Here is a 14933-nt window from a genome sequence, read left to right as displayed (position 1 = left end):
TATGACCACTAATGACAAAACATTAAAAACACATGCTAAATTCGTGCACCCTTTGGTATGCCTCATGGCTGATTCATCCCAAAGGTTTTGGACCTTATTTAACTAAAAACAACTTGCCTAATAACTAGCCCAATAAGTGGTGCAGCCCAAACAAGAGTTGGCAGCCACTTTAACAAGAGTTTTAGGCCTTTATTTACTAATTACAAGTACTAAAAACACCCACTAAGAAAACCCTAGTCATTGGTCCTCCAAGTCCTTTGAGTGCTCCCATCAGATTCACATCAGTAAGAGGGAATATGTCTCCTCCTCAAGGCACTCCTTAATTCATTCCAATATTGAATTGGAGGGTCATTATGGAGACGCCTATCTCTCACTAAAGAAGTCCACCAATACATGGCGTGACCTTGAAAACTTAGGGTGGCTAAGGAGACTTTTCTTTCTTCATTCACTTGATGACAAGTGAAAATTTGTTCCACCTTCATTTCCCAATCTAGGTACCCCTCAACATCATCTTTTCCATGAAAATAAGGGAGATCTACCCTAGATTCCCTTGGCTTGGGGGTCCTATGCACTCTTCTAGGAGGTGGTTGATAATGATCTCCTAAAGCAAGGCTATCATCATTCATTGACTCTCCTAGAGTAGAACTATGGTGGGAGCTATGTCTACTTCGGTGCTTGTGGTGTAATTTTTCTTCTTTCTCCTTTAATAATCGAATCTCTTCCTCTAAAGTAGCAAGTTGAGCCTCTCTTTCAAGTTTTTCTTTAAGTTTTTGCTTGGCTTCTTGCTTCTTCCAAAGCTTAAGTGATCTTAATTCATGTGTTACTTTTGACAAGTCATTGTAATCACTTGAATTACTATCACTTTGAGGAGTAGAAAACTCTTCCATTATAGGAGAAAGTGGCTTTTTGAGAAATGATTTTTGAAAATCAATTGTTTTTATGCAAGGTTAAGACTAAGTACTTAGAGGATTATGTATACAAATTGAACTTTGGAGGGAGGTGAGCTACTAGGAGCCACTTAAAAACCAAGCCTCTTCAAGTAAAAATTACTAATCCCCTTTGTAGTTAATCTCTACCAAATTCTTTTCAATGAAAATGATTTTTGATGTTTTTGTGAACTATGATAAGCTAGTCGTATAAAAGCAAGTAAAACAAGGATTAAGCAACAAAAATTAAACTACCTAAACGTGTCCTAAGGTGAGAGCTTGAGAGATACCAAAGATCAATCAAGGACCACTCCCACCAAGTACTAACGAAAATTGTAAACTTAAGGAGAGATGGTTGTGTACCAAAGACACTCCCAAGACACTCCTTGTAAAGGCCAAATACAAAGTATAAACAACAAAGAACAAGTGGCTGAAATGAAGTATTAAAAACAGCCACAAAGAATTAGTGATGGATTAGTGACCAAATTTTGCAACAAAATTCAAATTAGTAAGGTAAAATCGGTCACTAAAATCGGTCACTAATGCTTATACATTTTTTTTTTAAATTCAAATACAAATGAAATTAAACTCCAAGATGCTTCACGGTTTTCCAGTCCAGCCTCCACCAAATTTCCAGCCAAGAGGTGTTTATGGTTTGTGTTTAAGGAGTCAAAATCCGCAAGCCACTTCTATCTTCCTTCCTCCTCCTTTCCTTAGGCTTCTTTTGATGACCCTTGTAGAACTAGCTTCTAAGAAGATAGGCTAGGTCAAGCTTAGGTCACTCTTTGATTAGCACAAGATAAGAACAGCAAAAGAAAATATGGAAGGAAAAGAAGACAAGAGTAGATTAAGTAATGACAAGCTTATATGACACAAATGAAGTAGTTGACTAGAACTAGAAGGAATTGACCTAGGAATAGTTCTAGAGTAGATGCACAAAACCAAACACTCAAAATAGATGAGTTGAAAAAATTCTTTTTATGAATCAAATTCAACTAGCAACCGAGAAGAAACAAATTGATAAACTAACTCCTTAAATGGCTTTTTCCTTTTCAAATTAGGTTTAGCATTTTTTTTTAATGTTGTTTTGAATTTCTTTTGATCTTTCTTCTAAATTTTTTTTATCAAATAGGAGTTGCCTTTTGCTGCTCACAAAAAATTTGTCACAAATGATTCTCGGTCACACTTAATAGTAGCACTAAAAACCGGTTTAGAATAGTTGCCAAATACAAGTGAAATTAAGTGCAAATTCAAGTGACATATGACATGCTTTTCATGCTTGTAGTTTAGAATAGCACATGCACGGTTTTTAGGCTCCAACTCAATTTCAAATTTGAATTTCCAAACACAAATTTCAGCACACTCCAACTTATACAAAATCAAACCTCACGGATTCAAGAAATTTTCAAGACATTATAAAATTTTTGGAAACCTACAAATTTCTAAGAAAACTACTAATGATCTAGTAGTAGTTTATGAACTCAAACAAAAACCAAAATGATAAGCTTTTACCAAGACAATAGATCTCGGCCAAATCCATAAAATGAATCCAAATTTACTCAAACAAAAATTCAAACGGACTACTCAAGCAAAGCTAGGAATGATGAACATCAAAGAACTACACAATCCTACTAGACATGGATTTCAAAATAAAAGACTCAACATACAATTGACCGAATAAAATTTCAATTATGACTCAACAAAAGCAAAAACGAACATAGGCAAAATTTTCCTATTAAGAACAAGAAGAAATTGGCATGATTCATGAAAGCATATAACATAGGCGCATATGAATCATTCAAGCAATACAAACTAGATCCATCAAATTTTGAAACAAAAAAACTAGATCTAGGAAGGAATCAACTCAATAGTGACATGAACTCAAAAATTGAACAAGATGAACTCAAGATGAACAGAAGAACAAGTTGGAACCACGGATCAAAATTCAAGAAGATGAACTTATCTCTTGAAGACTGAAGCTCTTGATACCACTTGATGTGCTTCCACTTGGATGCACATGGATTCTTCACTCCTTCTCGAATTCCTTAGATGATTCTTCAAGGATTTGAGACGCCTCAAAGGAGCAAGGTGACCTAGGCTTGCATTCAAGCTAAGTCCTAAGAAGATAAGGTGTCCTAGCTCTACAAGGAGAAGCTCTCAAGGAGGGTAGAGGCTAGAAGCAAAGGTGACTTCGGAGAAGAGAATTCTTTGAGAGAAATGCTCATTCAATAATATCCAAAGTAGCTACATAACTCGGTCATAAGGAATTTATAGGCTAAATTAGGTTAAGGGTTTAAGTTGGGTTTACCTAGAGTTAAGTAAAACCATGGTATGGTTATCTTAACTCTAGGCGCCAAAATTTGAATTCTAAAATTCAAATTTTGGTGCCAACCGGTCACCCCCCCATGTGCACACATTTGGCATGTAATTAGGAGGCCATTTGAGTTGCATTTCGGATCACACCATGTGCATGTGTTGCACATGGCCGAAATGCACACCAAATGTGCTTCTAATTAGATGCTAATGTAATTTCACATGTAACTCTAATTAACCTAAATTCAAATGACCTTCAAATGAAACTCCTATACTACTAGGCCGAAAATACAAGGCCCAAAAGAAATACATGGCACTAAGGCCCACTCCTATACTAACCCTAATCTAATGGGCTTGATACAAAGCCCAACAAAATAAAGTGGTGGGCTTTCCTTGGGCTTGGGCCCACTATTCATGCATCCTTCTTGCCATTGCTCTAGTAGTTGGGCCCTTAGCCCATGGGCCTCCTCCATCATCAGGGGTGGCATTTAGCAATGCTTGAGGGTGTGACTAGTAATATGGCCAGAACTGGGCCTAGGCAAAATTTTGCATATTAGACTCATTTTGCTCCTAATTTTTCATAGATTTGATTTAGATAGGTCTCATCATCATATGATGAACCTAACTAAACCAAATCAATTATTTTTGAAATAAATCATGGAGCATTTTTGAGCCTTGGCCGCCTAGCTCATTCCTTTTGTTCTTGGCCGAAATTTCTAGCTTCTCCTACAAGCTTTGAAGCTTGCCTTCCAAGCTTCTAAACCTTAGTAGGTTTGGCTGACCTTAGCATGGTTCTTAAGTGAACCATGGTCAAGGTTAGCTTCTCCTACAAGTTTTAGAAACCATGGATGGTTAGCTACACCTTACCATGGTTCCTAGTGAACCATGGTTAAGATTAGAAACCATGGATGGTTAGCTTCTCCCTATATATTTGTAATTTCTACTCTTGTATTCACTTTTGACAAAATTTAGAAATAAACTTCAGATTTCTCTCACTCAAGAGTCCCTCAAAACCGTGGAGAATTTCTCTCTAAGGTTTCTAGCAAAGTTCTTCAACTTTGCCTTGGTTCCTCAAGCTTCTTTCACAAGCTTAGGAAGTGGCCGAACCTTCTTCAAGAAATTCTCCTCCATTGAAGCTTCTTCAAAGGAGATTTTAGAGTTCTAAAGGTGTCAACCTCAAGGAGCATCTCGGTCCTTGCATGGAATCTTGGAAGAATCACAATCTTCTCCAAGTGCTTCCATCATTTTTGGTATCTAGAGCCTAGTGCTCTTGAGGTTTGGTGTTCTAATTTTTTTTGTATAAATCCGTGTTGTCTCTTCCTTCTTCTATTTTCTGAATGGATCTAAATTTTCTAAATTTTTTTGATAGATCTTATATGTCACATAAGAAGTAAGTTGGTTCATGTTCTTGCTTGTTTCCTAATCCGTGAATCAATTGTGTTGTGCTTTAGGTTCTCTTTGCTTGTGTGTTTTGTTTTGTTGAGTATCTCCATTCATTCACATTTGTCCGTGATTGGAAAACATTCATTGAGCATAGATTTTGATGTGGACATAAAAGCCCAAACTCAAGAGGCCCATGACCAGAAGGCCCAAGTCCACGACGAAGAGGACAAAGATCAAGATCCAATTCAAATCTTAAGTGGGCCTATGACTAGAGGGATGCTTAAAAAAACCCAAGAGGCATTGCAGCACAAAGTGGCCCATTTACTAGAGACCCAACAATCGACTCAACACATGGAGGAGGCTAGACTTATTACATGCATAGCTTGCTTGGGAAGCTAGGAGGCCAACTGGAAGATTTCGTTTTTATTTTATTATTATTATCTTTTTATGTCTTAAGTTTTAAAGTTGTGTTAGTTTTGTTTTGTAAAAGGCAGTATTAAAAATAAAAATAATAAACTACTACATTTCAGGATTTGAACCCAAGACCTTAAGCTTATAATGCCTTCATCAAACCACTTGGGCATATTAGCTTCTGTTGGGATATTAATATTTTAATTTTCTTTATTTACTTCCAAATGAGGCAAACTCAAACAAAAGTTGTATTAAACATTTTGAGAATTGAGAAAAGGACAGATTATTCAGATTACAAATTTTTGTGAGTTTTAGCTCTGCTAGGGTTTTTCCTTGCATCATTTGATCTTATCAAGAATTCTCCAATTCTTGTGGCGATCTTTCTTGGCTTATCAAATAATCATATTTGTGGCGCCTTCCTTATAATCGATTAATTCACATCATTTGGTATTCAGAGCTAGGTTGGGGGTACTGTTCATCGGTACTGTTCACACACACAGTTCCTGACTGTTCATCGATACTGTTCACGCGCACTGTTCATCGTCACTGTTACTGGTACTGTTCATCGATACTGTTCACGCGCACTGTTCATCGTCACTGTTCCTGGTACTGTTCATCGATACTATTTCACGCGCACTGTTCATCATCACTGTTCACGGTACTGTTCAAATTCCTGTTTTAAATTTTTCTTTCTTTCCTTGTTTCATTTCTTCTTGTTATTGTGTATCCACATATTTCTTTAGTGATTCTCTTTCATTTTGGAACATAAATTCTGCCAAAAAAAAAAAGTTTTCTAAAAAGAAAAAAAAAAAAAAAATCTGCAGCAAAAGAAGTTTAAAAAAAAAAAAAAAAAATCTGCAGCAAAAGAAGTTAAAAAAATATATATATATATATATATATATATATATATATATATATATATAAATATATGGCAGTTGTTCTTCCTTAAATTTTGTGCACATTACCTGTTTGATAAAATTCCTAAGTGTCAAGTGTCTTCCTTGTTCGTTGCTACTTGTCCTTTGTGGGTACTACAATTCTATTTTATTCCTTATGATTGCTATCCTTGAAGGTGATTCTTGATTATAGATTATTTGATTCTTGTAAGAACCTTAAGTCAGAGATTGAGTGGAAAAAGGCAAGAGTGAATATTTACACAAAAGCCAAGTTGAGAGTAAACACGAGTGGTACATCTTTGAGTGCAAACACGTGAGAAGAGTGGTAAGGTCCTATTACTTCACATTTTTTTTTTTTTTGTTTTCGGTTCTTTTAGTTGAACAATGGCAGGAGCGGGAGGTGGTGGTCCTCATTTAGATGGAGCTCAAAGATTGTTACTTGAAGCTATGACTGCACAAATGCAAAGATTGATGACACAAAATAATCAAGAGCTCTATGAGAGGATTGAAGGAATTGAAAATCAACTAAATCAAGATGATGGAGGTCCTAACCGAAATAGGGGAGGTAGAGGCGGCAATGGAGGTCCTAGACAAAACAGACTTGAAGGAGTGAAGTTGAATGTTCCCCCATTCAAAGGTAGGAGTGATCCAGATGCCTATCTAGAGTGGGAGATGAAGATTGAGCATGTGTTTTCATGCAATGACTATACTGAAGCACAAAAGGTCAAGTTGGCTGCAGCTGAATTCTCAGACTATGCCCTCATTTGGTGGAACAAATATCAAAAGGAAATGCAAAGAGATGAGGAACGGGAAATAGATACATGGGCTGAAATGAGGAGAGTCATGAGGAAGAGATACGTGCCAACCAGTTATAGTAGAACTTTGCGTTTAAAACTTCAAAAATTAACTCAAGGTAGCATGACTGTTGAAGAATACTATAAGGAGATGGAGATGGCATTGATGAGAGCCTGCATAGAGGAAGAAAATGAAGCAACAATGGTTCGTTTTCTGAATGGCCTAAACACTGATATTAGGGATGTTGTGGAATTGCAGGAATATGTGGAGATGGAAGATTTGTTGCACAAGGCTGTACAGGTTGAACAACAACTCAAGAGGAAAGGTATAGCAAGGAAGAATTCTTCCAGTTCTTATAATCCAAACTGGAGGGATAGATTTAAGAAGGAAGGAGGAAATTCATCTAGTTCAGCAGTGACTCCTCCACAAGGGAAATCACCAACAAATCCAAATACATCTGTCTTTCCTACTGGAACTAGAAACATCAAATGCTTCAAATGCTTGGGAAGAGGACATATTGCTTCTGAATGCCCAACTAGGAGGATCATGATCATGAAGGAGGATGGGCAAATCACTAGTGAATCTGAACCTGATGAAGAAGAAGTGGAGAAAGAAGAGGAAGCATTGCAGGGTGATATACTAATGGTAAGGAGGTTGTTGGGAAGTCAGATACAACCACTTGAGCAAACCCAAAGAGAAAATATTTTCCACACTAGATGTTCCATCAAAGGTAAATTATGCTCTTTAATAGTTGATGGTGGAAGTTGTACTAATGTGGCTAGTTCCAGATTAGTATCTAAGTTAAATTTGGGAACCAAACCACATCCTAGGCCATACAAACTTCAATGGCTTAGTGAAGATGGAGAGATGAAAGTAACTCAGCAGGTTGAGGTGTGCTTCTCAATTGGAAGGTATAATGATAAGGTGTTGTGTGATGTGGTTCCAATGGAGGCAACTCATCTCCTCCTAGGGAGGCCATGGCAGTATGACACAAAAGCACTACATGATGGATTCACCAACAAAATTTCTTTCATGCACAATGACCAGAAAATTATTCTCAAACCATTATCTCCTAGAGATGTGTGTGAGGATCAAATAAAAATGAGAGAAAAAATAATGCAAGAGAAAAGAGAGAAGAGTGAAACACCTATCAAAAGTAGAAAGAAGAAGAGTGAAACACTTGAGGGAAAGAGTGAAACACTTGAGAGAAAAATGAGTTGTTTAGCAAAAGAAAGTGAGGTGAAAAAGATGTTTCTTGCTCACAAACCACTTTACTTGATGTACTGCAAAAATAATATTTTTGTTGCTGACAATTCAAATAAAATTGCTATTCCTCCTAGTGTTGAATTTATTTTGCAGGAATATAAAGATGTGTTTCCGAAGGAGTTACCAAAGGGACTACCACCTTTGAGGGGAATTGAACACCATATTGATCTCATTCCAGGAGTGTCATTGCCCAACCGACCAGCATATAGAAGTAATCCCCAAGAGACCAAAGAGATCCAAAGGCAAGTCGAAGAATTGATGAGCAAAGGATGGGTACAAGAAAGCATGAGCCCATGTGCAGTTCCAGTCATTTTAGTCCCTAAGAAGGATGGAACATGGAGGATGTGCACTGATTGTAGAGCCATCAACAACATCACAGTTAAGTATAGGCATCCTATTCCTAGGTTAGATGACTTATTGGATGAATTGCATGGTGCCTGTATTTTTTCAAAAATTGACTTGAAAAGTGGGTACCATCAAATTAGGATTAGGGAAGGGGATGAATGGAAAACTGCCTTTAAAACTAAGTATGGTTTGTATGAGTGGCTAGTGATGCCCTTTGGGTTAACTAATGCCCCAAGCACTTTTATGAGATTGATGAACCATGTCTTAAAGGAATTTTTAGGCAAATGTGTTGTGGTATACTTTGATGATATTCTGATATATAGCACTAACTTTGATTTGCATGTTGAACATTTAAGTGCTGTCATGAATGTGCTCAGAAAGGAAAAATTGTTTGCTAATATTGAAAAATGTACCTTTTGCACTGATCATGTTGTGTTTTTGGGATTTGTTGTGAGTTCTAAAGGGGTACAAGTTGATGAGGAAAAGATTAGAGCCATCCAAGAGTGGCCTACCCCTAAGAATGTGAGTGAAGTGAGAAGTTTTCATGGGTTAGCTAGTTTCTATAGGAGGTTTGTTAAGGATTTTAGTACTTTGGCTGCACCTCTTAATGAAATAGTTAAAAAGCATGTTGGGTTTAAATGGGGTGAAAAACAAGAGAAGGCATTTTCTGAACTTAAGCACAAACTAACTAATGCCCCCATTCTTGCATTACCAAATTTTGCAAAATCTTTTGAAATTGAATGTGATGCATCTAATGTGGGTATTGGGGCTGTTTTGATGCAAGAAGGTCATCCAATTGCTTATTTTAGTGAGAAGTTGAATGGGGCTGCCCTAAACTATCCCACTTATGATAAGGAATTGTATGCCTTGGTGAGAGCTTTAAGGACTTGGCAACATTACCTTTTGCCCAAAGAGTTTGTCATCCATAGTGATCATGAGTCCTTAAAGTACTTAAAAGGACAAGGTAAGCTTAATAAGAGGCATGCTAAGTGGGTAGAGTTTCTAGAGCAATTTCCATATGTCATCAAGCATAAAAAGGGAAAAGGGAATGTAGTGGCTGATGCTTTGTCTAGGAGACATAATTTGCTCTCTATGCTTGAAACTAAACTATTTGGTCTTGAATCTTTGAAAGACATGTATATGCATGATGTGGACTTTGCTGAAAATTTTGCTGCATGTGAAAAGTTTTCTGAAAATGGTTACTATAGGCATAATGGGTTCTTGTTTAAAGCAAATAGATTGTGTGTGCCTAAGTGTTCCATTAGAGAGCTACTTGTGAGTGAATCACATGAGGGGGGATTGATGGGTCATTTTGGGGTTCAAAAGACGTTGGAAATTTTGCAAGAACATTTCTATTGGCCCCATATGAAGCATGATGTACATAAATTTTGTGATCATTGTATTGTTTGTAAAAAGGCTAAATCTAAAGTTAAGCCTCATGGATTGTATACCCCTTTGCCTGTTCCTGATTTTCCTTGGATTGATATATCTATGGACTTTGTTTTGGGGTTGCCTAGAACAAAGAATGGAAAAGATTCTATTTTTGTTGTTGTTGACAGGTTTTCAAAAATGGCACATTTTATACCATGTAAAAAGGTTAATGATGCTTGCCATGTAGCTGACTTATTTTTTAGGGAAGTTGTGCGACTCCACGGGCTACCTAGGAGCATTGTAAGTGATAGGGACACCAAGTTCCTAAGTCATTTTTGGAGAACGTTGTGGGGTAAGTTGGGTACTAAATTACTTTTCTCTACTACTTGTCACCCACAAACCGATGGACAAACTGAGGTAGTGAATAGAACTTTAGGCACTTTGCTTAGGACTGTTTTAAAGAAAAATATTAAATTTTGGGAAGAACATTTGCCTCATGTAGAGTTTGCATATAATAGGGCTGTCCATAGCACAACTAAATGTTCACCATTTGAAATTGTGTATGGATTTAATCCTCTAACACCACTTGACTTGTTACCTATGCCTAACATTTCTGAATTTAAGCATAAAGATGCACAGGCTAAGGCTGAATATGTGAAGAAGTTGCATGAGCAAGTGAAAGCTCAAACTGAAAAGAAAATTGAGAGTTATGCCAAACAAGCCAACAAGGGCAGAAAGAAAGTTATTTTTGAACCTGGTGATTGGGTTTGGGTACATATGAGAAAAGAGAGGTTCCCTGAACAAAGGAAGTCTAAACTTCAACCTAGAGGAGATGGGCCTTTCCAAGTCCTAGAAAAGATCAATGATAATGCTTACAAAATTGATCTACCAGGTGAGTATGGTGTAAGTTCTTCTTTTAATGTTGCTGATTTGACTCATTTTGATGCAGGAGATGAATTCATAGCTTTGAGGACAAATGCTGCCCAAGAAGGAGAGAATGATGTGGACATAAAAGCCCAAACTCAAGAGGCCCATGACCAGAAGGCCCAAGTCCACGACGAAGAGGACAAAGATCAAGATCCAATTCAAATCTTAAGTGGGCCTATGACTAGAGGGATGCTTAAAAAAACCCAAGAGGCATTGCAGCACAAAGTGGCCCATTTACTAGAGACCCAACAATCGACTCAACACATGGAGGAGGCTAGACTTATTACATGCATAGCTTGCTTGGGAAGCTAGGAGGCCAACTGGAAGATTTCGTTTTTATTTTATTATTATTATCTTTTTATGTCTTAAGTTTTAAAGTTGTGTTAGTTTTGTTTTGTAAAAGGCAGTATTAAAAATAAAAATAATAAACTACTACATTTCAGGATTTGAACCCAAGACCTTAAGCTTATAATGCCTTCATCAAACCACTTGGGCATATTAGCTTCTGTTGGGATATTAATATTTTAATTTTCTTTATTTACTTCCAAATGAGGCAAACTCAAACAAAAGTTGTATTAAACATTTTGAGAATTGAGAAAAGGACAGATTATTCAGATTACAAATTTTTGTGAGTTTTAGCTCTGCTAGGGTTTTTCCTTGCATCATTTGATCTTATCAAGAATTCTCCAATTCTTGTGGCGATCTTTCTTGGCTTATCAAATAATCATATTTGTGGCGCCTTCCTTATAATCGATTAATTCACATCAGATTTTGTTTTTGAATCTCTTGTTTTGTCTTAGAAAGTCATGTGTAGTCCTTTTTACATGTTGAAACTTCCTAGACTAGCTTGTTTGACCTAATTTTCTTTGTGTTGTTTGTGTCCAAAATTCTTGTGTCTTTTGCTTATTAAATCTGAACCTTACTACATGTGCTTTTGCTTTACATGTTTGAGTTCTTAATTTGCTATTAGTTCTAGCAAATTTCCTAGAGTTAGGTTTCTATTATGTCTTGTTAAAAGTTTTGTCAAAAAAAAAATTCATAAACACTAATTCCTATTAGGTTTTCCTTGAGTCTTATGTGTGGCTGAAACCTATTGCAATTTTTAAAACATTAGAAAAGAGACAAAACAGAGGTGTATGTGTTCTAAAAGCATGAGAAAAACAAAAGAATGAGTGCTTAAAAATTTGACCTAAAAACACTACAAAATTGTGAAGCACTAGTTTCAAAATGCATGTGAACACCTCTTGTTTTGTGTGAAATTTTTGCTGCAGTTTTTAGTAGCCTAAAACCGAGACTTATATGTGTTAAAAAGGCATTTGAACCCCTGATCATTAAAAGAAAAATAAGTGAAAAATATTTTGCAAAAATAAAAGAAAGAAAATAGCAAAAGAAAAAGCCAAAAGGAGTGAAAAACCTAGTGAAACTAGCTCTCGGTTTTGGTGAAGCTTTGCTTAAATATTTTCAGTCTAGCCACATAATTTGTGTCTTATTTTTGTTTCTAATCTTAGCTTTTATTTTTTAATCCATTCTAGTGCCTTTGATAGGATATCTTTTGTGTGCTAGCTTTCTAAATTTGCCTTAATTGTTGCTTGTCATTTTTGTGGAACTCCTTCTAGTTTGTCTCATTTAACTCTACCATTTGGTGTAGCCAATATAAATTGTTCCTTTTCAGTTTTTGTGCTAATATTCCAGTATCTTAAGGTGTGTTGAGTGCGTCTTGGAAGGTGTTGAAGGCCAAGTTCAAGGTTAGCCAAATTGAAGGACTTTGGTGGTGACCTAGGAGCTTGTTTCTCATTGGATTGGATTCTTGGAAATTGAAACACCTAGGAGTAACCATCATCAAGGTTGCTTCTAAAGAGGAGTGAAACACATTGAGAGGCTGCAAGCTAGGTGGCTGAATTGGAGAAAGAAGGAGCAAAATTTTTGTGAAAATTTTGTGAAGAATTTAGTAACAAATGTAGTGATGGAAATTTTTCTTCAAAAATTTCAATACCAAATCCGTCACTAAAGTTATCACTAAATTAGTGGCTGATTTTTGTTTCTAAAATTCTTGGTGCAGCCACTAAATTTTCTTTAAGTGAATTTACATTTCATTTGGAATGTGAATTTGCATTTCATTTGAAGAAAATGTGCATTTCAATTTTCTTGTAATTTTTTTAATTTCCAATTTTTGTACAAGGCCTTTTATTAAGGAGTGTCTTGGAGTGCCTTTGGTGTATCTCCATCTCTCCTTAAGTTTTCTCATAGTAAATTCGTTTAGTACTTGTGAGAGGGTCCTTGAAGGTCTTTGGAACCTCTCAAGCTCTCACATAGGTTTAATTGCTTTCCACGCCTAGTTTATGTTTTCTTGTCTTTAAGTTTTCAAGCAATTTATGTTTTCTTACCATTTATGTTTTCAAGCATCATATAAATTGTACACTTTAGGAACTTGATTGTTATTTTCCTTTGAAAAATATCTTTGTGAAATTTCTTTGTGCAAGACAAACGTACAAGGGGGTTTAGAGATTTTTACTTGAAGAGGCTTGGTTATTAAGTGGCTCTTTAGTAGCTCACCTCCCTCCAAAGTTCAATTTGTAATCTTAGACCTCCAAGTGCCAAGTCTAAAGCACTCCAAAAATCTTATTTTCATAAAATCTATTTTTGTGTGAAGAGAAAAATCTTGTTGTTTAAAATGTCTCAACAATCCAACTATAGTGGAAGTGATAGCTCTCCTAAAAGAATTTCTTACATAACAAAAGAGCTAAAATCACTTAAAATATGGAAGAAGCAAGAGGCCTTTCACAAAGAGAAGGAGAAAATTGAAAGAGAGGCCAAACTTTCTATCCTAGATGAGAAGTTGAGAATTCTTAAACAAGAAGAAGAAAAATTGAAAGAAGACATGAGAAAACACAAAAGAAGAAGACAAATGAAAATCAAAAGAAAAGAAGAAATAGAAAAAAAGAAAGAACTTTGTGCAGGGAAGAGTAAAGAGGAAGAAATGTCCTCTAAAGGAATTGTGACTAAAGAGAATTGTTTTAGTACTAAAAATCCTATGAAAAAAATTCTCTTTATTCATAAAGATCTTAACTCTTGCCCTCATTCTGCCACTAGTCTTGAGGAGGAGATTCATAAATCTATTATTTTTAAAGAAAAAGAGTCTCAACTTCAAGATTTGGTGAAGGAAAAGTGGACTTCACTTAGTTCTACTTCTCATGCTACTTCCTTGGTGGTGCCCAAGTTAGAAAGCCTTCCTTTGTGTAGGACTTTTCCTACCTTAGTTGTTTTAATAATGCACCCAATTTATGGAATATATTATTTGTTGGATATAACATCTGAACCTTCAAGGTTCCTTGTGACAAATTCTTTTCATAACTATCCAACAAATAATATAATCCAAAATTGTTTTAGCAAATTTCTTAGTAGTATTTTCCTTATTTTCTAGGAAATGCCTGGGTTACCACCTAGGGTACTTTAGGCAAGATGTTTTAGTTTTTAGGATTAAGTCTTTAGTGTGCTATAGTTTTAGTTTTAGCACAGTTTTAGGATTTAGTAATATACCTAGTCTATGTTTAGGAGAGGATCCTATTCATTATATTAGAAGGTCTAGTATCATAGATTTCTTTAGGTTCCATGAAAGGATTCCTTCTAGGATATACCTTTCACATTTATTTGTTGACAATATCACCTCTCATGAATTTTATTATATATTTGTAGGTGTGGCCAATAATCATGAAGACCCTCGAGATTTGAGGTCAAATCCTTTTCAAGAGGAAGGGGATGATAGACTATGGCCAAGGCAAAGGAATCCAAGAGGTGATATCTTAAAAGAACCAAGAGGAATGGGATGATCTTAAAGACCTTTTTCATATGTTTGTACATATAGTAGTTTCTTTGTATAGGCTTATTTTTGCCTTTGTATTTGTGAGGCACTTTGATGTGCTTCCACTTGGATGCACATAGGAAGAACTTCAAATCTCCACGGATCCTTGGAAGAGGCGTCAAGGATTGGAGCTCCAAGGAGACTCAAGGTGGCCGAAGCTTGCTTCTAGCTAAATGCCAAGGAAGAAAGGTGACCTAGCTCTACAAAGAGAAGCACTCAAGGAGGGTAGAGATAGGTGACCAAAGGACTTTCGGAGGAAGAGGTTTCAAATGCAGAAATCTCATTCAATTAATTCCCAAAAGTACCACAAGACTCGGCCATAGGAAGCTTTATAGGTGAAATTAGGTTAAGGGTTTAAGTTGGGTTCACCTAGAGTTAAGTAAAACCATGGTATGGTTAACTTAACTCTAGGCGCCAAAATTTGAATTCTAAAATTCAAAT

The 14933-nt window shown here is 36.1% G+C and overlaps 1 protein-coding gene across 1 annotated transcript; it reads left to right on the top strand.

Annotated features, from left to right (window-relative positions):
* The first annotated feature begins 6313 nt into the window (after window positions 1–6313).
* LOC145954966 (uncharacterized) lies at window positions 6314–10945 on the top strand. Its single transcript, XM_083069662.1, has 4 exons — window positions 6314–7804; window positions 8084–8232; window positions 8458–9894; window positions 10225–10945. The coding sequence occupies exons 1-4, from the start codon at window positions 6314–6316 to the stop codon at window positions 10943–10945; spliced, it is 3798 nt and encodes a 1265-aa protein (XP_082925788.1).
* Window positions 10946–14933: the final 3988 nt, after the last annotated feature.

Source organism: Cajanus cajan, chromosome 1, assembly GCF_000230855.2.
Source record: "Cajanus cajan strain Asha chromosome 1, NIPB_CcT2T_4, whole genome shotgun sequence".
NCBI classification, from domain to species: Eukaryota; Viridiplantae; Streptophyta; class Magnoliopsida; order Fabales; family Fabaceae; genus Cajanus; species Cajanus cajan.
Note: the sequence above shows the minus strand (reverse complement) of the source record. Positions and strands in the feature narration are given on the sequence as shown.

Bases quoted from the DNA above. Each gene is read 5' to 3' on its own strand.
- LOC145954966 (XM_083069662.1), top strand. From the start codon at position 6,314: ATGGCAGGAGCGGGAGGTGGTGGTCCTCATTTAGATGGAGCTCAAAGA. The intron at 7,805-8,083 runs GTGTGTGAGGAT...TTTATTTTGCAG, and splicing joins AACCATTATCTCCTAGAGAT to GAATATAAAGATGTGTTTCC. The intron at 9,895-10,224 runs GTTTTCAAAAAT...TGCATATAATAG, and splicing joins ATTTTTGTTGTTGTTGACAG to GGCTGTCCATAGCACAACTA.